This window comes from Ascaphus truei, chromosome 14 (assembly GCF_040206685.1).
Source record: "Ascaphus truei isolate aAscTru1 chromosome 14, aAscTru1.hap1, whole genome shotgun sequence".
NCBI classification, from domain to species: Eukaryota; Metazoa; Chordata; class Amphibia; order Anura; family Ascaphidae; genus Ascaphus; species Ascaphus truei.
The window spans coordinates 54,785,117-54,811,717 of NC_134496.1; the positions used below are offsets into that span (position 1 = coordinate 54,785,117).

The 26,601-nt window shown below is 42.5% G+C and overlaps 1 protein-coding gene across 4 annotated transcripts in view; it reads left to right on the forward strand.

Annotated features, from left to right (window-relative positions):
• Positions 1 to 26,601, forward strand: part of IL1RAP (interleukin 1 receptor accessory protein) — a 106,131-nt gene that overhangs the window by 63,049 nt on the left and 16,481 nt on the right. For all 4 annotated transcript variants that reach the window (XM_075571041.1, XM_075571040.1, XM_075571038.1 and 1 more), the window contains 3 exons: positions 13,665 to 13,950; positions 16,386 to 16,575; positions 17,868 to 18,033. In XM_075571041.1, coding sequence (XP_075427156.1) covers positions 13,805 to 13,950; positions 16,386 to 16,575; positions 17,868 to 18,033 — 502 coding nt within the window. In that variant the 5' untranslated portion in view covers positions 13,665 to 13,804. The remainder of the gene's footprint in view (positions 1 to 13,664; positions 13,951 to 16,385; positions 16,576 to 17,867; positions 18,034 to 26,601) is intronic.

Consider the following 26,601-nt stretch of genomic DNA (forward strand, 5'->3'; position numbering starts at 1 on the left):
CCGGTCCCATTGCGTACGTTAATGCGGGGTATGCCTGTGTTACATAGTTACATACATGCTCCGGTCCCATTGCGTACGTTAATGCGGGGTTTGCCTGTGTTACATAGTTACATACATGCTCCGGTCCCATTGCGTACGTTAATGCGGGGTATGCCTGTGTTACATAGTTACATACATGCTCCGGTCCCATTGCGTACGTTAATGCGGGGTATGCCTGTGTTACATAGTTACATACATGCTCCGGTCCCATTGCGTACGTTAATGCGGGGTATGCCTGTGTTACATAGTTACATACATGCTCCGGTCCCATTGCGTACGTTAATGCGGGGTTTGCCTGTACATACCTTAGGTGCCGTATGTTTCAGGCAATTGTTGTCCTGAGCCCAGCAGAAGTGGGAAATGGAGACCACGGGACCTCTAGTTTCATGCTGTGCATTTGTTTTAGTGTTTTTTGCTCTCCCTTTTATATTCAGTGCTAGTGCAGAATTCACTGTACTTTTAGCTCACAAAAATCTAAAGATATTCCTTAGCCTGGGGATATGTGTGATCATTAAGAGACGATGCATAGTTAGCTGGGACATTTTCTACCATTAACACAGGGGTTCTCATATCCAGTCCTCAAGACCCCCCCAACAGGTCAGGTTTTAAGGATATCCCTGCTTCAGCACCAGTGGGTGCAGTCTTTGACTGAGGCACTGATTGAGTCACCTGTGCTGAAGCTGGGATATCCTCAAAACCTGACCTGTCCTGGGGTTTATAATGTACGCCTGCTAGCTCATTGTATCAGGCAGGGTTTATTTGTTGAGAGGCTGTTCATATACATATACATACAAGGATCAACGTTCAGGGTATACATGGCACTTTATTAGGCTCCTGAAAGGTTAAATAATAATAATAGCATGTTCTTGTATAGCGCTGCTAGTTTTACGTAGAGCTTTACAGAGACATTTTGCAGGCACAGTCCCTTCCCAGATGAGATTACAATCTATGTTTTTGGTGACTTGCCCAAGGTCACAAGAAGCCCCTGCTCTACACTCAGTGCCAATCAGTGTCTTTACTCACTGAGCCACTCCTTACCCAAACTAGAGTCTTCATGTGTTTCCCGGCAGCTTTCTTACATAGAAACAGAGAATTGTAAGGTAGATACGAAGCCCTTGGCCCACCAAGTCAGAACTTCTGAGGACTTGTGTCCATTTTCACTGACCTTTTCCACACACAAATCACTACTGTGGGATCCCACACGTTAAGTGTACATGCGTGTTAGAGACCAGCAGTGGCAGGCATCACACAAACTCAACATGACAAATCAAGAACTGAACTGTGCATTGAGTCCTCAGGATAGCTGGACGTTTCCTGTTGTTTTGTGTGTTCTGGATGTTTCCTGTTGTTTTGTGTGTTCGTGTATCCACTGATCTCTTTCCCTGGGAGGAGTGCTGTGGGAATGTTCATGGTGACGAAACAGGACTGGACAGTGTGCCGAGTTAAACATTGAGTATGTGCTATGACCCACGGATCACCGCGTAGCAGGGAAATTCCTGATCATTATGACATCACCTACAAACTCTGACTGAACCAGGCAGTATGTTTTAACCCCTGCACTGTACTTGGCAACTGCTCAAAATATGTTGAAACGATTGCAATGCGAAGCAGAGACAGACCGGGAACCCAGCAGGAAGTGCATTCCAGAACAGAGAGAAAGAGCGGTAATGATGCGTACAAACAAGAAATGAGGGGGAGAGCGAAGAAACAACTCTAGAACAGTGGCAGTTGTCTAAAGGTATATGTACAGAGAAGTAAAAGGGGAGGGGGTGGGGTGTAAAATGGACAATGAGAAGTTAGGAGGAATAGGGCTAGATTCAATAAACTCTGTTAATTCAGAGAACCCAATGTGACACACAGGTTTATGATATTGACGGTGGGCCCTCTGTACCTGTGTTTACCCCCTCCCACTCCTTAATATAAATGTCAGATACTCTGCTGTCGTTGGTAATAAAAGGTCACAGCTTTATTTGCCAATTTAGATAAAACTACTACATTCTGCCAGCCTTCTGTTAAAGCTACAGTTGAGTTCGCTCTATCCATTGGATGTTTTAACTAAAAACACATGCTAATTCCCTCTGTGGCTGCTAGGATCCCACTTTACAGCTTATCACTGCGCTCACCTTGTTGATATTTGTGTAGAGCAGCGGTGCGTAAACTCCCTGCGCCCCCTCTACCTTCTCACCTCCTCGGTTGCGCCCCCCCTCGCCTCTAATGTTGCATCAAATGACACTGCGGGGTCATGTGACGTCACGTGACCCACGGTGTCATGTGACGTCACGTGACCCACGTGTCATGTGACGTCACATCTCTATGGCAATGGGCCTCTGTAATCGCCCCCCCCCCCCTGAAAAGTCTTGTGCCCCCAGTTTGTGCACCGCTGGTGTAGAGCACCTACAGTCTACCAATCGTTTCAATGGGATAAAACAAACAGCCTGGCTGTACAATCGGTACCTATGTCACTTGGTTGTCTGCATTATTCACCTGGCTGGGCAAGCAGTCCCAACACCCAGAGGTGCCCTTCAGGTATTAAATGGTACCAAACTCCCACCTGAGGCTCTAACCTTGCTTTCTAGACGAGCACCTCTAGGGCGTTCCCAATGTTGGTGTTGATGACATCGACACTTTACCTAACGTAACGACACGTTAAGTCGTACCGTATATCTTCAGAGGCCAATAACGTCACGTTAAGTAATGGTTTATCCCGTAAAGAGCATTGTGTTGCCTGTAACTGCCATTAGTGGTAATGACATGTAAACGAGACATTTATGCGAACATCCAATTCACTCAAATCTGTTACTGTTAACACAGGGATTTTATGTTACGTTAGTTAAACTTAATTAAACACCCTCTCTCTGTCTCCCTTTGTCTGGGTCTGGGTGGGTGTAAGGCTAACACATTCCTAATAGTAAAAGTGCACTTAGATTGTAAGCTCTTCGGGGCAGGGATTTCCTTCCCGATTGATTTTGCTGCTTATTGTATTATTATATTCAGTGTTCGACAAACCTATACATTTGCTCGCCCCGGGCGAGTGGATTTAACCCCCGGGCGAGTAAATATTGGCCCAAGCAGCACACGTTTGGTACTAGGTGGCGAGTAGATTTTTTTGTGATTTGTCAACCACTGATTATATTTCCCAGTACTGTATTCTTTGTGAAGGGCTGAGTACACTTTTGGCGCTATATAAATAGACACACACTACTGAAGAAGTACACCAGGGAAGAAATTGGATATGCGGTTCACACCACACACACTGCGTGTCATTTGATAATGATTTAATAATTCACTATTATGTCTGCATACAGAAATACTGATTACGTTTCCGCAGTATACATGGTCACCAGATTACCCCCCACCCAGCATTTGTCCTATATCTGTAGAGACATAGGCACGCACCTGTGTCCCCACGGACCCGCTGTCATAGTATCAGTGAGCAGCTGTTTGTAGGGTCTGCTCATTCTTATCTCTGTGAGGTTTAGTACACTAGTGATCAGGCTGCCCCCTTGCTTTGATCATTAGGGGTTGTGCATGTGGGATATGGTCAATAATTTACACTAATTATAAGACCGTAAGTGAAGTCGCTAATCGGGGCCAATTAACCCGCTCTCATATTAACAATGTCTGATGTACACTACAATACAGGTGTTTAACTAAGTATGTTTTAAAGAGCGGAGGTTATTCCAATGTATCTCCTTGGCACACCTCTGGAAAGATCAGACTCTTAATTCTCGGCTTCCTGCCATTCCGGATAAATATAGCTATCTCAATCTCCAGATCCCTGATTACACGAGCTGGAACTGTTACTGGCAATACTTGAAATAAATACAATATTCTTGGAAGAAGTTTCATTTTGACTGATATAATCCTGCCTGACCAGGATATCTGGTGCCCTGACCATTTTATTAAATCTTTTTGTCAGAGTTTTGATTAAATCTGGATAGTTTGCGTTATATATATCCTCGTATATTTGTGTGATATTTACCCCTAAATACCTTAACTTGTCTGTTTTACATTTTATAGGAAATTTCTTTTTCGTCTCATTTTCTTTTCCTTTAGGTATAAATAAACTTATAGCTTCTGATTTAGTATGGTTAACTTTGAAATTTGAGAATTTGCCGGATTCATCTAGAGTGTCGATCAAGCTTCTCAGGGATGTGTCTGGTTTTGTCAGGGGGAGCAAAATATCGTCAGCAAAAAGGGATACGTTGTAAACTTTGCCGCCTACGGGGACACCTTGTATCTCTGGATTTTATCGTATTCTAGAGGCCAGAACTTCTATGCAGACCGCAAACAGCAAAGGGGATAAGATCAGACTCTTTCAATGTAATTAGTATCACAATAGGGAAATAAATTACAGCCAAATATTGCTAATTGTAGTAAATACATGGTCTGTATGCCTAGAATGAATTTCTCTGTGATTTAACCATACTCTCTATTAGCTGCAAGCCTTGCTATATGGTTTAAAGTGGCTTTTCAGTGCATGACATCCAAATAGCACTTTTGACACCATGTTTGCTATATTGGAACAGTGTGTGAAGCACTTTGTACAGTAACTCACTGAGCTACTACTGTACACCACCTAGGCTCAATCACAGAAATGACTCTGTGTAAGATAAGGATAGCATCATCAATCGAGTAGCAGTTATTGAGCCAAATCTACCACCATTTATTCACTGTCTATGTAGAGCATTATCCATTAAGTAGCACTTAACAAGGTGGTTATTATAAATTCTCTCCGATATATGCCACATCCGGCTAATGGTGAAATTTATACCAGCAAGTGGATGAACGTTCCTTAAGGGGTTAACTTTTTAGTCTTTTGATTTATTTGTTGGTCACATTATCAACCTATTCTATTTTAAGGTAGTCTTTTTCGTACCAATTTTAATAAACGTTAATTATTAAATGATTATCAAATGACTTGCAATTTATTTGTGTGCTGTACACCGCATATAGGATTTCTTCCGTGGTGCACTTCTTCAGGACACTTTTATTGTCTCCAGTCACCTCCTAGGTTGCCCCCAACACCAAATTTACCAACATAATTAGGTTGAGCGATGTTTTCCATAATCGCTGTGTGCTAACACAAAGGTGCGCAAACTTTGTCGTGCCAACCCTGCCTGCTCTCCCCCCCCCCTGCTCTCCGGCATCTATCTGTGTCATTGCATGGCAACGCATTGCCATTTGACGCTGCGTTGTCATGGCGACACGTGTCAGGAAAAGCCGTAGAGCAGGTAAGAGGCCCTGGGCTCACCCACGACAATCAATTTAAATGATATGGGGAAGAGCGCGGGGCCTCTGTAAGTGCGGCGCTCCCCAGTGTGCGCACCCCTGCGCTAACACATACCTAACCCACACCAATGCTACAATAACATCACGCCGATGACAATACACGCCAATGCGTGTTTTTGCATATAATTTAGCTTTGCTTAGACCCAGATTAAAATAATGTGCGTTGCTGTTTTAGGTAACGTTACGTTATGAGCCCTGATTTAACTGAGCTTTGGGGATCTAACCCACAGAGAGAGAAGACAGGGACATAGCCACAGAGGGGTAAAAAGTGGCTGAAATAGGTTGAGAGATGGAGTCCTAAGGAGAAGTAAGTGTACAGAGCGACAGAGCGAGTTGCAGAGAATGGAAACGCCGTGGTGGATAATATTCCACACGCCCCTCCTCCCAGGTGTGCCCCGTTTCTTTTTATGGAAGTGTAGCCCTTTTTGTGAACGCCTGCAATAAGGAACTACTGTGGTGCATGTACCTGTGTGGCTCCAGGAGATCTGAGCCTCCGCTAGCTGGGAGCCTGGGGAAACCCTTACCATTACCTGGTGCAGCGCCTCCACTTACCCAGGATCCCCCGTTAGGAAAGATAGCCCTGAATAAGAAATACCATAACACACGTAGATAAAACAATACTAACACTTTACTTGAGAACACATATCATATACCATAACACATTACATAACATAACATAACCAGATGCTCTACCCGCATCACCTCAACCCAATGTCTGGTGTTCCCCAACCAAGTGTCCTGTGATCACCCCACACCCAATGTCTCGTAACTCCTACGGAGGTCGTGGGTGACTGCGCAGTCACTATATTAAGCTAGGGCCCAGTTGGTACACTTATAATATTGAAGATACCTTCCGAGCACTCCGATGCTCGGGACCGCAACTTTCTTCTCAAAGGGTCAGACGTCCGTCTGATCCTTTCCAGGTACTCTGCCGGTGGACCCCAACGAGGGTCCCACCGCTTCACGGGAACTGCAACCGGATCACGGCAACACCAACCGCATGGGGACAGCAACCGCCGCTATCAGCTTTCTGCCTAACTACTTTTGGAGTGACAGCAACCCTAACCTAGGGCCTGTCCCTGAGGAACCGCAACCTGGGATGGCTTGGGGAAAACTCCTAGGGCCTGTGGACAATAACCTGCCCCCCTTCCCCCAGCTACCCAGTCCTAACTGTAACTAACAACTAGCTATTAACTAGCTACTCCCAAAGCACCTGCAGCTGACACACCGCTCACACTGTCAGCCTGCAGGGATCCACACTTTGCACGCACTGCGCCCAGCACATACAGCGACACTACTCACAGACAGCTGCAATCACACACAGCCCCTGGATCCCGCAGCAAACACACTGCTAGCACACTGTGCCTCTTTGACAGTGCCCACAGCTCTCTCCGCTGCGACACTGCCAAACCAGCACCTTCCACACTCAAGGGTCACCTCCCTAGTTAAGGCGTCCCTCTTCAGTTACCCCCTGCCCTTTACCCGGGAATTGGGGCCTGCCTGGGAATCTAGGGAGGACCCTTACCTCTGCAGGAGCCACGCGCTCCCTGCACCCTTCCTACTCCTTCCTCTGCTTCTTCCTGACTGACTGTTGCAAAGCCCGGGAAATGTATCTCTTTTCCCGGGCTGAGCTTCCTCCAGCCCTATTGGCTCCTCTGGGGCACCTGACCTCTGTCTCTCTAAGCCTCCTGGGAGTTGTAGTTCCCAGGGGCTGCCTAATGCATTGGGGCCGCGTGCGCGCTTCCCTTGCGCATGCGCGAACCCCTAATGGCCGCCTCAACCTTCCTATCCTCTTCCCTACTCTCGCGCGACCTCTCCCTATCTCTGGAGTCCCATCGCGCGCTTTGTACTCACTGCGCATGCGCGAGCTAATGCGCAATGGCGGCGCCCTCCTCACAAGCCGCCCAGCCGGTGGCAACGCGATCGCGGCCCTAGCGACGGCCCGATCGCGTCCCCGGCAACCACAGCTCCGATCTGCTCCCTGCTCTGGCCCCCACCCTCGCGAAGTGCCGGCGGGTCCGTCAAAGCCTCCGGCGGCACCCGCTACCGCACGGCACTCGCGGAGGGGGGCCAGAAAGAGAAAATTTACATCAGGGCTACAGAAGGATAATTGAACTCAGCAGATATGCCATGAAGCCCAGGCACAAACCACATAACGTAAGCAAATTAATCGCTAGAAAGGCTGTGCATGCAAAAATCCACTGTTCATAGAGGGCTGAAACCACTATGTACACTTTGTACACGGAGCAGACCACCAGAGACGCCCAGCTGTAGACATGAGGATTTTTGAATAATTGGCCAAAACTTATTCAAGGTCTGCGTGATTTCAGGTAAATTAATCAATAACATTGGGGGGATTTAAATTGGCTAAGAAATACTGGAGTACAAAAGTTTAAATAATAAGCATTTATGGAGCAAAAGGTCAGATTATTATTGTGTGCTGGTGTGTCTCTTTTCTGGGGTAAAACAATGTAGTTTGAATGTAGAAGCCTTTGAACTAGTTTCCAAAGACTTACTGCATGATGTTTCTTAGGAAACAACAAAAATACGCATTGTGCCACTTCTGCTGCCTTGTAAATGTCATGCATAGATAGCTGCCCTCATCCATCACTTGTACCTCTCAGTTGAATTGGAATATAAGCCATTAAATGTCTAATTTATGAGACCGACACATCTTTCACTTCCCATTCATTATCGGGCAATTAGAACACAGTCCAACTTCTTTAGGTTTCAAAAGTGCATTGGGTTTATAAAGATATATTAATAAGTCCTACAAAGATGACACATGAACAGAGAAGAATACAGCTATTAATTTGAACAATAAATAACTATTTCTAGAAAAAAAATATATGACTGAAGTAGCGTGGTGATAACAATACTGGTCTCTGAATACTCAGTGAGACTCCGTGTTAGATCAATGTAATCTAAAGCTAGTCACTTTATATCTATGGGAAGATCACTTCGCGGAATATGGAGTAGGTGTTTATGTTTGAGGTACAAAAGACCCTTTAATAAAGTAATGTGGAACATACGCTTTGACAAAACCTCTCGTGTGAAATACACTCATTTTACCTGCTAAGTATTAATAGGACATACACTGTTACTGTGTCTATATACTGTACTTCAGATCAAACCACTAAGATTGTAAGCTCTTGAGATTCTATTTTACCTAAATGTACTTTTATGTCGGCTACTCTTGTCAAAGTAATATATTTACTTTAAGCTGACTGTATACTATAAAGTGTGGTGTATATTGTTGCACTGCAATTAAAGTCCTTGAAGGTCCTAGTAGTGTTGGTTAAACCATAACAAATGACCTCCATATTAATCTTGCCTTTCTTTGGGTTTTTATCATTTGGTTTGACCAACCAGTTTGCAGTCGCAGCGCCTCAATAAATCTTCTTCTTAGTTGATAGTTGACCCAGCGTTAAATGTCCCTTCTTTCTCATGCCAGCTCTAATGATCCCTGTGCCTGTCTGAGCTCTCCAGCGCAGGCATTATAAATAGCAGTGCATGAGAATAAAGCACAACAGATAATGTTTTGAGTCTGATAGATCCCTTTTAACTTCTTTTTTAAAGCCGCATTCTGGGGAAACCTTTTTTTTTTCAAAAATAAATAGGTTTGAAGCAGGGGGTCTCCGGAGCTGAACCGAGCTGCCTTCTGTTCCGGGGAACCCCTGCTTCCTGAGATACTTCGGAAGGGGGTGCTGGTTATGTATCTCTCCACAGTTTAAATGTTCTGTGTCACATGGGCCGATAGGAAGCCATTCCTATTGGCCCACGGGGCATTTAAGCCGCCATTATGTTAGCCCAACTGGATCTGCTACCTACACTCCCTTTTAGAGGTAAGTTTCTCGGGGAAACGGGGGGTCCCCATAGCTAAAAACAATACATTTGATTTTTTTGAAACACAGCAACAACAACAACAACAACGTGTCCCAGTAATATGGCTTGAGGTGTTAGTCTACCATCTTTAGATGTCATCAACCTAGAACACCTGATAATAGTTGGGTTCATTTTTATTAATCATTTAAGAATCTAACACCTGCTTTAATCGCTAAAACCCCAGTATATGAAAGCTCTGTGTAATATCAGATCACTCTAATAATTTGTATCAGTTCAGGGACCAGAGACAGGCGTTGCAGCTGATTCCTTTTGTCCAAAGGTATCTTGCTATGTATGTTTCTTTCAACCAGTTCTCCCTCACAACCGTAAACTTGATGATGAGATATTGGTGGCATGATGTTGTATTATGAAGTAAGATAATAGAAGGGCCCCAGGTGGCATACATATTTAAAGAAACAATATTGAAGCAGGGCTTCGTTTTAAAGAAGAATATTGTTCTATCCTGTAAATGAACATGCTTTGCAATGAAAAAAAGCATAACATAGTCGTTCTCTTCTTACCCAGTTTTGTACTCCCCATAATGATCATTCTGTTCTTCTTGCATGCGTTTTAATTCATTGGATTATTGCTGAGTCCCGGGGGAAGTGTAGGTTCATGTGGAACTCCGTGGCTCAGCCAAAATTCTCTCAAAACCAGCAAAATGATCCCCAGATAAGCCCCTGGTGTGGGGGTGGGGGGGGGCACCTCATGTCGGTCCTTACATAAAATGAGCACCCCACAAAATATACTGATCAGGAATGGCCGCGTGTCACGGTAGCTTATGACAAGATATAATGAACACCAAATATCTGGGTTGAACTGAACGAGGCTTAGATATAATAAAATATAATGTATTCCTTAAATAAGGTGAACACAGCAATATAGTACAATTAACAGGCAAGAAGATAACACTTACTTAGGGTTGGGGGATGGAGAAGTATCCACTAGCAATTCTCCAGCAGTCCAGTGACATTCAAGATGTAATCAGAAGCACAACTCCAGCAATCCAGCACAACTAAAAACTGTAGGGTTGACAAAGTTTATATACCTGTGCAACCCTATTCTTAACATTGAACACAGCCTATTGGTGAACAATTATCTGTATTCACTCTCTATTGTGGAGACACAGACTAACAGACTAACCCATGCCCTCAGGTAACAATTAGACTGGCAGAGTTTGTTGATTGACTAATACTTAATCCCTAGACATTGGGTAACAATCAAGGCAGTTACTTTTTGATCACCGTGCTTAGGCTACTCAGCCGTCTGCCCTTCATGACTTATGAGCCTAGCAAATAGCGTCTGCATTTTCAGAACAGATCCAAAATAAAATACATATACACTTTAATATCTACACATATTAATAAGTTCCATTCTGGTGGGCTCAGTGGGTCGACCTTTGCCAGTTTTTAATGCCTACAGTGACTCCACATATTGGCCAAATATGAACTCTCTGCGACCTCCAGAACTGGAGATACAGAAATGCACTTTAAAACATTAAAATGCATGCTTATAATGAAACATGGGAACAGGGGAACATACATTTTCAAGGTACAACAAGGTGCAAACCTCATCCCTGGACCACAGTCCAGTTAACCCCTTGTCTCTCTGGTGAGGTCAGGGGATGGCCATATGGGGTGCAACCCCTTTAATACCGGGCCACCCCCTTTCTCCCTCTACACCGCGCTCTTCGAAGTATGGCTGCTTGCTATGGCGGGCACCTCGGACAATGTAGGGGTTAAGTTCAATTTTCTTTGGGCAGGAGAAGTCTTAGGTTAAAGTGTGCGGGGATACTTCATATTATTATAGTGCACCGTGCTCATTTGCAGGGAATAAATGGCATTAGCATCTTGGACCAGCAGGATTTCTTAATGACGTGATCAGCATAGACATAGAAAGTAGAGGCAAATATAGAAGAACATGGAAAGAAAACCACAATCTCACCTGGTTTAGTGGAACTGCATCTTTAAATGTGAGCAAATACTCTTTAGACAAGCAAACCATACTTTATGCTGCCATTAGCATTCTGCCCGTGACAAGCAGTCTGTCTTATTAACAATTACGTGTAGCCGTGGCGGCCCATGAATCAGGCGGCTTGGATATGACAGCTAGAGGCTTAGCAGTGCACTAAACACCACCAGGCATCATCTGTCTATGACACTTCTGCATGAACTGTCGTCTTCCTCCCCCTGTGCCACTCACTGGTTTGGGAATGACTAGGGATGTTGGATAATGGAAACCTGTCAATAGCAGGGCTATAGAATGGAAATATTGCCCGTTCCCCAGAGAGATAATTCTGCTAAGTGAAGTCCCGTACAGTCCGAAAAGGATTTCCTTGCCAGTGGAAGACGGATGGAAACCTTTTGTTTATAAAGATGCCAGTCTGGTTTTTATTCACATTTTTGCTAGATGGCTCTTTTTGAAAACGTACTGTATTAATAATGACCTCACGTGTTAGCCGATACTTTGCAGAAGTCTTGGGCTTTAAATTTGTATATGTACTGTACTTATTTACTTTCTGAGAGGCTGTGTGATATGATTTGTGGCTTATTGTTAAAGCACTAGACTGGTAGGTTTTAACATATATTTGTGGTTTATGATATTCCACCGACATTTGTTTATTATATATCTCAAAATCAACAGTGAATACTTAAGGTCACGTACTCTTTGCTGATGACATTGTTATTTTTGCAACAAGTCCAGAAGACCTCCAGCAAAATATTGGAGAACTCCCTGATGAAAGTTACATAATTATGCCCCTTTATAAAGCATTAGTAAGACCACACCTTGAATATGGAGTACAATTTTGGGCACTAATCCTTAGAAAAAACACTATGGAACTAGAGAGAGTGCAGAGAAGAGCCACCAAATTAATAAAGGGGGTGGACAATCTAACTTATGAGGAGAGGCTAGCTAAATTAGATGTATTTACATTGGAAAAGAGGCGTCTAAGAGGGGATATGATAACTATATACAAATATATTCAGGGACAGTACAAGGACCTTTCAAAATAACTATTCATCCCAAGGGCAGTACAAAGGACTCAGGGGCATCCCTTAAGTTTGGAGGAAAAGAGATTTCAGCAGCAAACGAAAGGGTTCTTTATAGTAAGGGCAGTTAAAATGTGGAGTTCATTACCCATAGAGACTGTGATGGCAGATACAATAGATTTGTTAAAAAATAGGTTGGACATCATTTTAGAAAGGAAAGATATACCGGGATATACCAAATAAGTAAACATGGGAAGAATGTTGATCCAGGGAGGAATTCGATTGCCAATTCTTGGAGTCAGGATGGAATTTATTTTTCCCCTTATGAGATATCATTAGGTGATATGTCACTGGGGTTTTTTATTTGCCTTCCTCTGGATCAATAAGTAAGTATAGATATAGGATAAAGTATCTGTCGTCTAAATTTAGCATTAGTTGAACTTGATGGACGTATGTGTTTTTCAACTCATGTACTATGTAACTATGTAACTCTGTAACTTTTTGTAACTATGTAAGAATGTGGCCTTCATATCAATCTCCGCAAGACCTTAGGTTGTGCTTATAGTGCCTGGCGACGCGACTTCGCTCCAAAACAAATACATTGACTACGTCGCAAGCACTTATAGTAAGCACGACGGAGCGACCAAAAATTTTGAAGAAGGGTAAATTAGATTTTTTAGAGACAGTCCGCCACATGTGACTGTCTCTAAACCAATCAGAGCGCTGCACGCCCCATTTGTGACATGACTGGCCTTGTCGCAAGAGACGTCGCTTATACTGAATTATAACTTTCGCTAGTGGCGACGGTGACCATGCTTTATAGGTCACCAGACAATGAAGTGGTGAAAACAGTGATCAGTCACAAAAGGCTTCGAAAAAGGTTCAAAAGAGAACTGAGGAATTTAAGTACATGGATATGAGAATATGTATCGCTGACTTGTAGGATTGTGGTCTGCGTGCCCGGATTTTGTTTTGCAGTTACCTATATATACGTTGGGGCAGGGGAGCAAACTCCAGACCTCAAGAGCCACCAACAGGTCAGGTTTTAAGGGTATCCCAGCTTCAGCAATGGTGGCTTAGTCGGAGACTGAGCCACTGATTGAGCCACCTGTGCTGAAGCAGGGATATCCTGAAAACCTGGCCTGCAGGTGGCCCTTGAGGATTAGTGTTTGCTACCTTTGCGTTGAGGGTAATGAACATAAATCTGTCCGTTCACATGAAACTTTAAACTCGCACCGTAAAGCATTCTGGACTTGAAACTTCTGCACATTAACCTCAGAAAGGCCGCGCTGTGAATCCCAAAATACAGTAGGTGTAGGTAGGATTTAGGAAAGCGTTCGATGTGTAAAGTCCCCTGTGCAGCTCGTTGATTGCCCCTTGCAGCTTCCTTTAGGATTTAGGAAGGAGTGACCTGGGAGAATGCAGGATGCTAACCTTGTTTCCTGGGTCTGTCTTTAGAGCGCTGTGATGACTGGGGAGTGGTCACCACGAAACGAATACATGCTTACGATGGGGAGCCTGCCCGCATCCGATGCCCTCTCTTCGAAGACTTCCTGCAGCATAACTACAGCACGGCCCACTCCGCAGGCCTAACCCTGATGTGGTATTGGACTGGGCAAGGGAAGGACCTGGAAGAGCCAATTAACATCCGTCTCCCAGACAACCGCATCAGTAAAGAGAAGGACACACTCTGGTTCCGGCCTGCTCTTGTCAATGACACGGGGAATTATACCTGCATGCTCAGGTAACTTGCTCGGCAGGCAGCTAACACGCACAGTTAATTCAGCGACTTCACTGGAATTGACGTGAATGGATCATTAACTGTGCATTACCCCACCACTCGCCACATTACATTTCAAACTGCACAAAGGTCTCCAGATTGGGGTTATGTCAGTTATTGTCCATTTATTAATCCCAAATACAGAACATCATACAGAACCCATGATACTGATTAAAAAATATTCATAGTGCTCTGTATGCTGAGAATGGCCTAGCTCACTAGTAAAAATGAAAAACATATTGGCAATAAAGCATAGGTGGGCAACTCTAGTCCTCAAGGGCCACCAACAGGTCAGGTTTTCAGGATATCCTTGTTTCAGCACAGGTGGCTCAGTCAGAGAGTCGAAGCCATTGATTGAGCCACCTGTGCTGAAGCTGGGATAGCCTTAAAACCTGACCTGTTTGGGGGGGGGGGGGGAGGGGGGCTTGAGGTCTACAGTTGAGAACTTCTGTTGTAAGCAACTAGCCACAAATGGGTTAATATTTTTTCCCGTCAGCGGTACAATCTCTGCAGGGCATGTAAAACAGGTCCCCCTTCAGTCCTGTCCCCCAAGCTTTCTCAGGCATTCCTAGATGTGTTATTTAGATGTTTCCTTGTGATTGCTTTCTCTGGTTTCTATGGCTCAGAAATACAGAAAATAGAGGCCTTAGGAGCAGCAGTTTCAAAAGATAAAACAAAATCTTTTTAAATCAAGCAATGCAAGTTGCTTCTTTCAACATTAAAAGATGACATTTTGTCTTGTGATTTCAGCAAAGCCGATCATGTGGGTATACAGAGGATAATATCAAAGCTGCACCTACGGCCTCTTGTTGGCCAAACATGCCCATCACTGCTCCACCAAACAAAGAAAAGGAAACAAATGTGTCATTCCCCAATCGTTCCCCAGTGTCAAAGCCAAGGGTAGTGTGATTCTGAGTCAACAACTCGGGCTGCCTTGAAACTCCTGTGAGCTAATTGTTCCTGAGTCAACAGTTGATAAACTCGACATCAATTACGTGGGCTGTGTGGAGCACACAGATAAACACAGAGCTGAACTCGGGGATCAACTTCTGCTAATTTTAGCAGAAACAAGCCAAATCTGCATCATGAACGTGGCTCTGCAGGGCATACCCGAAACAAATCTACAGCTCAATGTTTCCTCATCAAATAGCTTTTAAAAGGGCACTGCCTTTTTAAGGGGAGTTTGTTAAATGCTTTCCCCATCCTGAAAATGAAGATGGGTCGGTGTGCAGCGATGCTGGACATGGCTACTCCCATTGTCCAATACCGATTCCTAGAGAAAACAGGATCTAAGGACGTGTTTATAGTGCCTCCGATGGCGCGCGCTGCCAGAACAAGTACATGGAGGCGCACATAGTGCGCGCGACCACATGGAAGCGCGACGGAGGAGGCAAATCCTGAGGCTCAGCCAAAAAGGGCGAACTGCTCGTGACGCCACACCTCTGCCACGCCTCCCAATGCCTCCTGCCTACAGTGCAGATTTTGCACGCGCGCACAGCGTGAGTGACGTCAAGCGGTCGCACGCGCGCCCTGCAGCAGGCACTATAATCTATAAACTATAACCACGGCCTAAGGTAGCTGAGATCTTCACCGTGTCTGTATTGCCTGCCTGATCCACTCTACCTACAATAGTAGATGGCAAGAGATGAATTTGCTAATGTTGCTTTAGGAGCATTTTATTTTGGCTCCCTCTGCAACCTAATAATTAACAGGCTTTGAGACTGCTTTAAACATGCTAAACGTTCCCATTAGCATACAAGATAAAATGCTCAAACAGAAATATTTTATTATTATACTATTGACTGAAACTTTAGATGATTCAGAAACTTAGTTTTGTGATGGGTCTGAATTCTGGATATAAATGCCTACAAATTTGAAACTGAAACCTGAACCAATTACAGCGAAAATATTAAAATGCAAGAAATAATTTTTTTAAATTAAAATTTTAAACAAGTTTGCCTTATTCTTTAACCCTCCTGCTTCGTTAAAGCCCGAGGTCTCATCCCGTCTGTGCCTTTAAAATAGCCCAGTAATTCCAGTCCTGTTCTGCGGAGATAATTTTGTAAATAACTATGATAAAATGACTGACAGATGGAACTCTCTATACGGCGTAAGAGAAAAACAACTTATTTTGCATTAACGTGTACTCGTGACTTGTTAGCCCAGAAAGGTTACTAATCAGTTAATTGGCCTGGTAGGGGGTGGACCAGCCTGCCATATTGGGGGTCTCCTGTCTGGAGATGCAGCAATCGGGTGACTTCTTGTAGTGCTATCCACATGCACAGTTAGAAAAAATGGGATGAGTACATGCCTGAAACCCAAGATTTGAACTGGAATCGCTGAGGTTCTGGTATAAAGTATTGTGATTCTGAACCATCTCGTACAAATGTTTTGCTTAGGAACACCACGTATTGCAGCAGGATTGCGTTTCCTTGGGAGGTCCTCCAGAAAGATCCAGGTTCTTGCGTGAGCCAAGCTGAGAAATCTGACGTCGTTGAGTTTCCTTTGCAGCACATCGGGAAGCTGCCGTGTCCGGATACTGAAGGATATTTTCCTGCGAATGTAACTCCTACAGTAAAATGGTACATGGTAAGGAGATACGATATTATAATCCTTGTAGGGAACCGCATAGACATTAACAGCACGTGAGGACCGTTTCACCCACCCATTTTTCCATCACAGCACCAAACTGTTGACAACATTTGCATCAAACGACGATATAAATCAATTAAAAATGCACTTGCACAAGAGCTGGTGAAACATATCAACTACTTGTTGGTCCAATAAAAGGCATCATATCTCCTACCTCCTCTCCCCCCCGTTATAACAATTGAGATGGAATTGTTTTTTAGCTGCTGCAGTCACGGCCTGTATCACGTTAAATACTTGTTCCTGGTGATTTGTCTTTACTGTTATTTGACTGAATACAAACTCCATATGCGCGTTTACTAATAACATAACATTTATTGGTTGGCTTGGAACTGCCATCTACTTTCTATTAAGAGTCCTTCCCATGGGGTTTCTCCACTAGTGCAGGCAGTGGGAATATCTGTTATATGGAGGTGCCCCATTACAGTATGAGGCTTAGGATGGGCTTTAGGTGGTGGCAGAACACAATACTACTATATATTGCTTTATGTGTCAGCATATTCACTTTTATGGGATGGGAAGGCCAAAATGGCAATGTAATTGTAAGTTTTTGCTGGGTGATATCTACCATGTGTTATTCATTAGATATTACGAGATGCACACACAGTGCGGAGATATTTATACTGAGCTCACATAGCTGTAAGACTAAGTTGTGTACGATACCTAATGCGCAATATGGATATTGCCTAATTTATGATTAACAGAGCACCAGTCCATACGGTAACCAAAATCCCAATTAAAATTCAAATCTAGAGGCCAAGTAAATAAAGCAGATCTCCCAGTGGAATTGTTTTCCATAACCCAATACACATATAATTTTCCTTGTGCTGCATGATTAATCTGACTTATTATTCTTTCCATCTTTGAAATGTTAAAAATAGGTCATATATTCTTATGGGATTCACTTCCAATTGATTACTTGATTTGCTCCAATCATATTATCTGCCAGCTAGATCTAAGTAAGTTTATATTAAGGATGCAGTCTGTAAAACAGGATTTAAAATGCACATGTGTTTTCTGTCCTTTTGTAAAAATCATATTTACATTTTTAATGGTGTGTCTTGTATATCTTGTTTATACTGTGAGATATATGCTTGTATGTAGGTCCTTTTATGGATGGTAAACTCCTTTTCTGCGGGGTTTGCGGTGTAATAATTCAGTGCATATTACTGTATACAGTTTGTACGAAGCAAAGATCCAGAGGATTCTTGTTAACTTGTTATTTCTCTCAGAATTGCAATCTAGTGGATGGGTTCAATGAGCGACATCCCAAAGGCCTCATCCTAATATTTACAACAGTACGACTGCACTACGAAGGCAACTATACATGTATCGTGACATATGAGGAGAACGGGAGACAGTATAACCTAACCAGGACCAGCCCAGTCAAAGTGATAGGTGAGAAAGTGATCACAAACAGTATGAACGTTGGGGAATCTACCATCTTTTATGTTGCCTATTCCGCTTCTTTTGTTGCTGTACAGAACAGGCCTTATATAGGAATATGTATCATCATTTCATAACCCTCACTCGCCCTCTCACCACCTCAGTGTGGGTGAGGGCTGCATACAGTACCGTCACTGCATTGTATCACATACAATGTGATACAATGCAGTGATAGTAGGCGATACAATGTGGTACTATCAGTGCATTGTATTACATACTATCAGTGCATTGTGGAGAAAGAAACCACGGCGCTCTCTACGACAGAAACAGAATAATGAAACGGTTTCGATACTACCGTACACAGGACCTCTATGTGCACTATTGGTACAGGTTCACTACTGCGAAGACCAGCGACTGCCGCTCGACCCTAAAAGTCTATCCAGGTACCTCGGATAAAAGAATGAAAAATGGAAATGGGTAAGGGGAGTGCAGAGCAAACTTAATACAATACTGACAATAATCCCACGGAGGGGTTAACACCGATCACCCACGTGTCCAACACAGATAGTAAGATCTCCACCGGCTGCAAACCGTGGTATGATAGAAGTGACCATATGATAAATACAAATATATATGAACCTACTTACACGGCCATGTGTAAGTAAATGGTGTGGAATAAGGTTTCTTTATCTCTGTCCTCTGCCTGGTGACATGTCCTCTGCCTGGTGACATGTCCTCTGCCTGGTGACATGTCCTCTGCCTGGTGACATGTCCTCTGCCTGGTGACATGTCCTCTGCCTGGTGACATGTCCTCTGCCTGGTGACATGTCCTCTGCCTGGTGACATGTCCTCTGCCTGGTGACATGTCCTCTGCCTGGTGACATGTCCTCTGCCTGGTGACATGTCCTCTGGTGCCTCTTTAGGGTACTTCTCTCATTCAGTCTCAGTCGGGTTCCCCATGTTTTCATTGGTAAATGTGAACATTAAGCGTGTGTTAGATGTAAAACATAGAAATGTATTAAACAACATAAATACACACACTCACACTATAATTCCCAGCGGTCGTCACAGCACATGTTCACATCCACCGCGTCTCAGATAGGTCCCTGCTGCCGCGTCCGGACTGGAACTGCTGCTGGAACGCAGGTGACATGCACAGCTACGGTGGCCGCCGCGGACCAAGAAGGATCTGTGGTTTGAGCAACGCGTTTCGCCGTAATGACGGCTTCCTTAGGCTCTTTGGATGTTAATACTGTCGTAACATAGTCGTAATCAAAAATCCTACTAGAACATCATAAGCTAACTAAAGCAGTTAAAAGGCCAGGACTCTCATATCAACAGGGGCACATAGATCTTAGCAAGTGGAGACTCCAGAATCTGTGTACTAAAACCATAACTAATGATTGTAAAAATAAATACTTAAATGAATAAAAAGCCCAAGGTAAATGGCCAAGATCGTAAATACATACTAGGGGGTGGACAGTGGATGGGACATAGGAGATACCGGCACCCCATTCCTGTATCTCGGGAAGCAGGGGGTCCCCGGATCTCAAATCAACAAGGTTCTGCTCCAGAGTCCCCTCACTACACTAGTATTAAAACCCTAAATATTTTATTTTTTTACAAATTCGTTACCGTAGTGGCTATCTGCTATGGTAATGACGCTGCTTTAAAATAATTTTTATTAATAGTGTGCGGGAGCAGGGGGTGTCTTGAGATGAACCGCATTGATTTCAGCCTCGGGGACCCACTGCTTCCCGAGTTACAGGCCCAGATATGGGGTGCCGGTATCTCCTTCATTATTTAAATCCCCCTGTCACGTGACGCGGACGATTTAAAAATGGCTGCGATACTGGCGCCCGGTGCCAGGGCCTGTAACTTCGGAAGCAGAGGGTTGCTGAGGCATAAATCAAAGCGCTTCAGCTCAGGGGCCCCCTGCTCCTGCACACTATTAATAAAAATGACACTGAAGCAGCTTCATTACCTTAGCGGACAGCCACTAAGGCAATGAAGGGGTTGATGCACAATAGCAGGTTTATTGATGGCAGAGTGGGTGAGTGAAGTGGGTACTTGGCCCTTCACTCACCCCCTCTGCCCCAATAAACATTACAATATGTACTAACCACCAATACACAACCCACCCATGCCCCCACATAAAAACATTTTCTTTTTTTCTGCACAGGATTGATACCAGATGTCGGGGGGTCCCTGCTGGCCTGCGGTACCAATCCTGTGGCAATTTTTTTTAAACACATTGCAATAAATACATCCCCCCAATACATAAAGTACAGTAATGGGCAAAATTACCATTATCCATATCTGGATAATAGCTCATAATTTGCCAATTATATAATCAAACATTAGCCAGCCAGCATAAATAAAGTAAATAAAACATTCAGCCTAAGCTCCCACCCTGGGACCACTATACTCACCCTCTACCCATTGATTGGCATAGTGTTCTATCATACCCATATAATATGGGCATGATAGGCCACTATAGCAGTCAATGGTCACCCTAATAAAAAAGCATGAAAGCCAAAAAGACACAATAATAAAAGATATACATAAGCACCTAAACACCCCAATTAAATAAATAAAAGCAATAGCCAATAAAACAATTGATTAATTTTAAGCACTAGCCAACAACTCAAAAACAGCAAGCTTGACCCTACCTGTCCTTCTAACTATCGACCTGTCTCCCTCCTGCCTTTTGCCTCCAAACTCCTTGAACGTCTTGTATTCTCTCGATTGCTACACTTTCTCAACACCTATTCTCTCCTAGACCCTCTACATTCTGGCTTCCGCACTGCTCACTCTACTGAAACAGCCCTCACTAAAATAACTGACGACCTCCATGCTGCCAAAGACAGAGGTCATTACACTCTGCTCATATTACTCGACCTCTCTGCAGCATTCGACACTGTGGACCACCCTCTTCTCCTTCACATTCTCCATACTCTTGGTATTCGGAATAAAGCTTTATCCTGGATCTCCTCTTACCTCTCCCATCGTACTTTCAGTGTCTCTTTTGCCAACACCTCCTCCTCCAATATTGATCTCTCTGTGGGGGTACCCCAGGGCTCTGTCCTGGGACCCCTTCTCTTTTCTCTTTACACACTCTCTCTAGGTGACCTAATCACATCTTTTGGGTTTAAATATCACCTCTATGCTGACGACACACAAATTTACCTTTAAACCCCTGACCTTACACCTGCTATACAGACCAAAGTTTCTGAATGCCTCTCTGGAATATCATCCTGGATGGCCATCTGCCGACTGAAACTTAACATGGCAAAAACAGAGCTCTTATACTTCCTCCCAAACCTGGCCCTACTACCTCCTTCCACATTGCTATTGGATAAACGATCATTCACCCAGTAGCCCAAGTACGCTGCCTAGGGGTTACACTTGATTCCTCTCTCTCATTCTCCTCTCATATTCAAAACGTTTCTAAAACTTGTCGCTTTTTCCTCCGCAATATCACAAAGATACGCCCTTTCCTCTGTTACTCAACTGCTAAAACTCTGACTCAGGCCCTCATTCTCTCACGTTTCGATTACTCCAACCTCCTGCTGTCCGGCCTTCCTGCCTCTCACCTGTCTCCCCTACAATCTATCCTAAACGCTGCTGCCAGAATCACTCTACTCTTTCCTAAATCTGTCTCCGCATCTCCCCTCCTGAAATCCCTCTCCTGGCTTCCGATTAAATCCCGTATCTCACACTCAATTCTCCTGCTCACTTTTAAAGCTTTACATTCTTCTGCCACTCCTTACATCTCAGCCCTAATTTCTCGCTATGCACCATCCCGACTCTTGCGTTTTTCTCAAGTATGTCTTCTTTCTACCCCCTTTGTATCTAAAGCTCTCTCCCGCCTTAATCCTTTCTCACTTTCTACCCCACACCTCTGGAATACCCTTCCCCTCAGTACCCGACTAGCCCCCTCGCTATCCACCTTTAAGACTCACCTTAAGACACATCTGCTTAAAGAAGCATATGAATAGCCCTGGATAATCATGAACACATGATACATAAAGCTTGGCCCCCTGCAGACGCACTTACTAGAATTCCCTCTTACTGTTTCTGTACATTCTCCCTACCTACCAATTAGATTGTAAGCTCCTCGGAGCAGGGACTCCTTCCTTAATGTTACTTTTACAGTATGTCTGAAGCACTTATTCCCATGATCTGTTATTTATATTATTTGTTATTTATATGATATGTATTACTACTGTGAAGCGCTATGTACATTTATGGCGCTATATAAATAAAGACATACAATACAATACAATACAACAAAACAATTAATGAATTTAAACCAGTAGCCAACAAAATAAATAATTAATTAAAAATGCTAAACAATCAGAAAATGAAATAAAAACAAGCCATCCAAATTACAAACAATTAACCCAAACAATAAACAGACAGAAAAAACAACAATCAATAGAAAACAAGCTATTGCCAAAAAAAGACTCGCCTGTTACTGTATTTATCTGTACCCTAAACGGGCACAGATTAATACATTATCAGTAAATGGGCAATGAAGAAACAAATACAATCAAGAAAACCTGTAAAAATAAAATTGCATACATTCAATATTTTTTCTTAGCTTTAGAAGCGTTGACCCTCCGAATCCTGGCGATTTCTGCAAGCGCTCATACCGCGACATCACCAAAGTGAATCCAACGCAGGAAAAATTTGTTTATTTTCTATGTCCCCTCTCGCCGCTTCTCAGCAGCTTCTCGCCACCTTCCTGACAACTTTTCCAGACGGGAGGATTTTAGAGGAAATCTCTATTCTAGAGACGCGATTAGCCTCACATACCAACACATACTATCACTGCATTGTATCACATACTATCACTGCATTGTATCACTATACTATCACTGCATTGTATCACATACTATCACTGCATTGTATCACTATACTATCACTGCATTGTATCACATACTATCACTGCATTGTATCACTATACTATCACTGCATTCTATCACATACTATCACTGCATTGTATCACATACTATCACTGCATTGTATCATTATACTATCACTGCATTGTGTCACATACTATCACTGCATTGTATCATTATACTATCACTGCATTGTGTCACATACTATCACTGCATTGTATCACTATACTATCACTGCATTCTATCACATACTATCACTGCATTGTATCACATACTATCACTGCATTGTATCACATACTATCACTGCATTGTATCACATACTATCACTGCATTGTATCACATACTATCACTGCATTGTGTCACATACGATCACTGCATTGTATCACTATACTATCACTGCATTGTGTCACATACTATCACTGCATTGTATCACTATACTATCACTGCATTGTATCACATACTATCACTGCATTGTATCACATACGATCACTGCATTGTATCACATACTATCACTGCATTGTATCACATACTATCACTGCATTGTGTCACATACTATCACTGCATTGTATCACATACTATCACTGCATTGTGTCACATACTATCACTGCATTGTATCACATATTATCACTGCATTGTATCACTATACTATCACTGCATTGTGTCACATACTATCACTGCATTGTGTCACATACTATCACTGCATTGTATCACATACTATCACTGCATTGTATCACTATACTATCACTGCATTGTGTCACATACTATCACTGCATTGTATCACATATTATCACTGCATTGTATCACATATTATCACTGCATTGTATCACTATACTATCACTGCATTGTATCACATACTATCACTGCATTGTATCACTATACTATCACTGCATTGTGTCACATACTATCACTGCATTGTATCACATACTATCACTGCATTGTATCACATACTATCACTGCATTGTATCACATACTATCACTGCATTGTATCACATACTATCACTGCATTGTGTCACATACTATCACTGCATTGTGTCACATACTATCACTGCATTGTGTCACATACTATCACTGCATTGTATCACATACTATCACTGCATTGTATCACATACTATCACTGCATTGTATCACATACTATCACTGCATTGTATCACTATACTATCACTGCATTGTGTCACTATACTATCACTGCATTGTATCACATACTATCACTGCATTGTATCACATACTATCACTGCATTGTATCACTATACTATCACTGCATTGTATCACATACTATCACTGCATTGTATCACATACTATCACTGCATTGTATCACTATACTATCACTGCATTGTGTCACATACTATCACTGCATTGTATCACATACTATCACTGCATTGTATCACATACTATCACTGCATTGTATCACATACTATCACTGCATTGTGTCACTATACTATCACTGCATTGTATCACATACTATCACTGCATTGTATCACATACTATCACTGCATTGTGTCACATACTATCACTGCATTGTATCACTATACTATCACTGCATTGTATCACATACTATCACTGCATTGTATCACTATACTATCACTGCATTGTATCACATACTATCACTGCATTGTATCACATACTATCACTGCATTGTGTCACATACTATCACTGCATTGTATCACATATTATCACTGCATTGTATCACTATACTATCACTGCATTGTGTCACATACTATCACTGCATTGTGTCACATACTATCACTGCATTGTATCACATACTATCACTGCATTGTATCACTATACTATCACTGCATTGTGTCACATACTATCACTGCATTGTATCACATACTATCACTGCATTGTATCACATACTATCACTGCATTGTATCACTATACTATCACTGCATTGTATCACATACTATCACTGCATTGTATCACATACTATCACTGCATTGTATCACTATACTATCACTGCATTGTATCACATACTATCACTGCATTGTATCACATACTATCACTGCATTGTATCACTATACTATCACTGCATTGTATCACATACTATCACTGCATTGTATCACTATACTATCACTGCATTGTATCACATACTATCACTGCATTGTATCACTATACTATCACTGCATTGTAGTCACATACTATCACTGCATTGTATCACATACTATCACTGCATTGTATCACATACTATCACTGCATTGTATCACATACTATCACTGCATTGTATCACATACTATCACTGCATTGTAGTCACATACTATCACTGCATTGTATCACATACTATCACTGCATTGTATCACATACTATCACTGCATTGTATCACATACTATCACTGCATTGTATCACATACTATCACTGCATTGTATCACATACTATCACTGCATTGTATCACATACTATCACTGCATTGTATCACATACTATCACTGCATTGTATCACATACTATCACTGCATTGTATCACATACTATCACTGCATTGTATCACATTCTATCACTGCATTGTGTCACATACTATCACTGCATTGTGTCACATACTATCACCTGCGTTGTATCACATACTATCACTGCATTGTATCACATACTATCACTGCATTGTGTCACATACTATCACTGCATTGTGTCACATACTATCACTGCATTGTATCACATACTATCACTGCATTGTATCACATACTATCACTGCATTGTATCACATACTATCACTGCATTGTATCACATACTATCACTGCATTGTATCACATACTATCACTGCATTGTATCACTATACTATCACTGCATTGTGTCACTATACTATCACTGCATTGTGTCACAATTATCACTGCATGTATCACATACTTTCACTGCATTGTATCACATACTATCACTGCATTGTATCACTATCTATCACTGCATTGTATCACATACTATCACTGCATTGTATCACATACTATCACTGCATTGTGTCACATACGATCACTGCATTGTATCACATACTATCACTGCATTGTATCACATACTATCACTGCATTGTATCACATACTATCACTGCATTGTATCACATACTATCACTGCATTGTGTCACATACTATCACTGCATTGTATCACATACTATCACTGCATTGTATCACATACTATCACTGCATTGTATCACATACTATCACTGCATTGTATCACATACTATCACTGCATTGTATCACATACTATCACTGCATTGTATCACATACTATCACTGCATTGTATCACATACTATCACTGCATTGTATCACATACTATCACTGCATTGTATCACTATACTATCACTGCATTCTATCACATACTATCACTGCATTGTATCACATACTATCACTGCATTGTGTCACTATACTATCACTGCATTGTATCACATACTATCACTGCATTGTATCACATTCTATCACTGCATTGTGTCACATACTATCACTGCATTGTGTCACATACTATCACTGCGTTGTATCACATACTATCACTGCATTGTATCACATACTATCACTGCATTGTGTCACATACTATCACTGCATTGTATCACATACTATCACTGCATTGTATCACATACTATCACTGCATTGTGTCACATACTATCACTGCATTGTATCACATACTATCACTGCATTGTATCACATACTATCACTGCATTGTATCACATACTATCACTGCATTGTATCACATACTATCACTGCATTGTA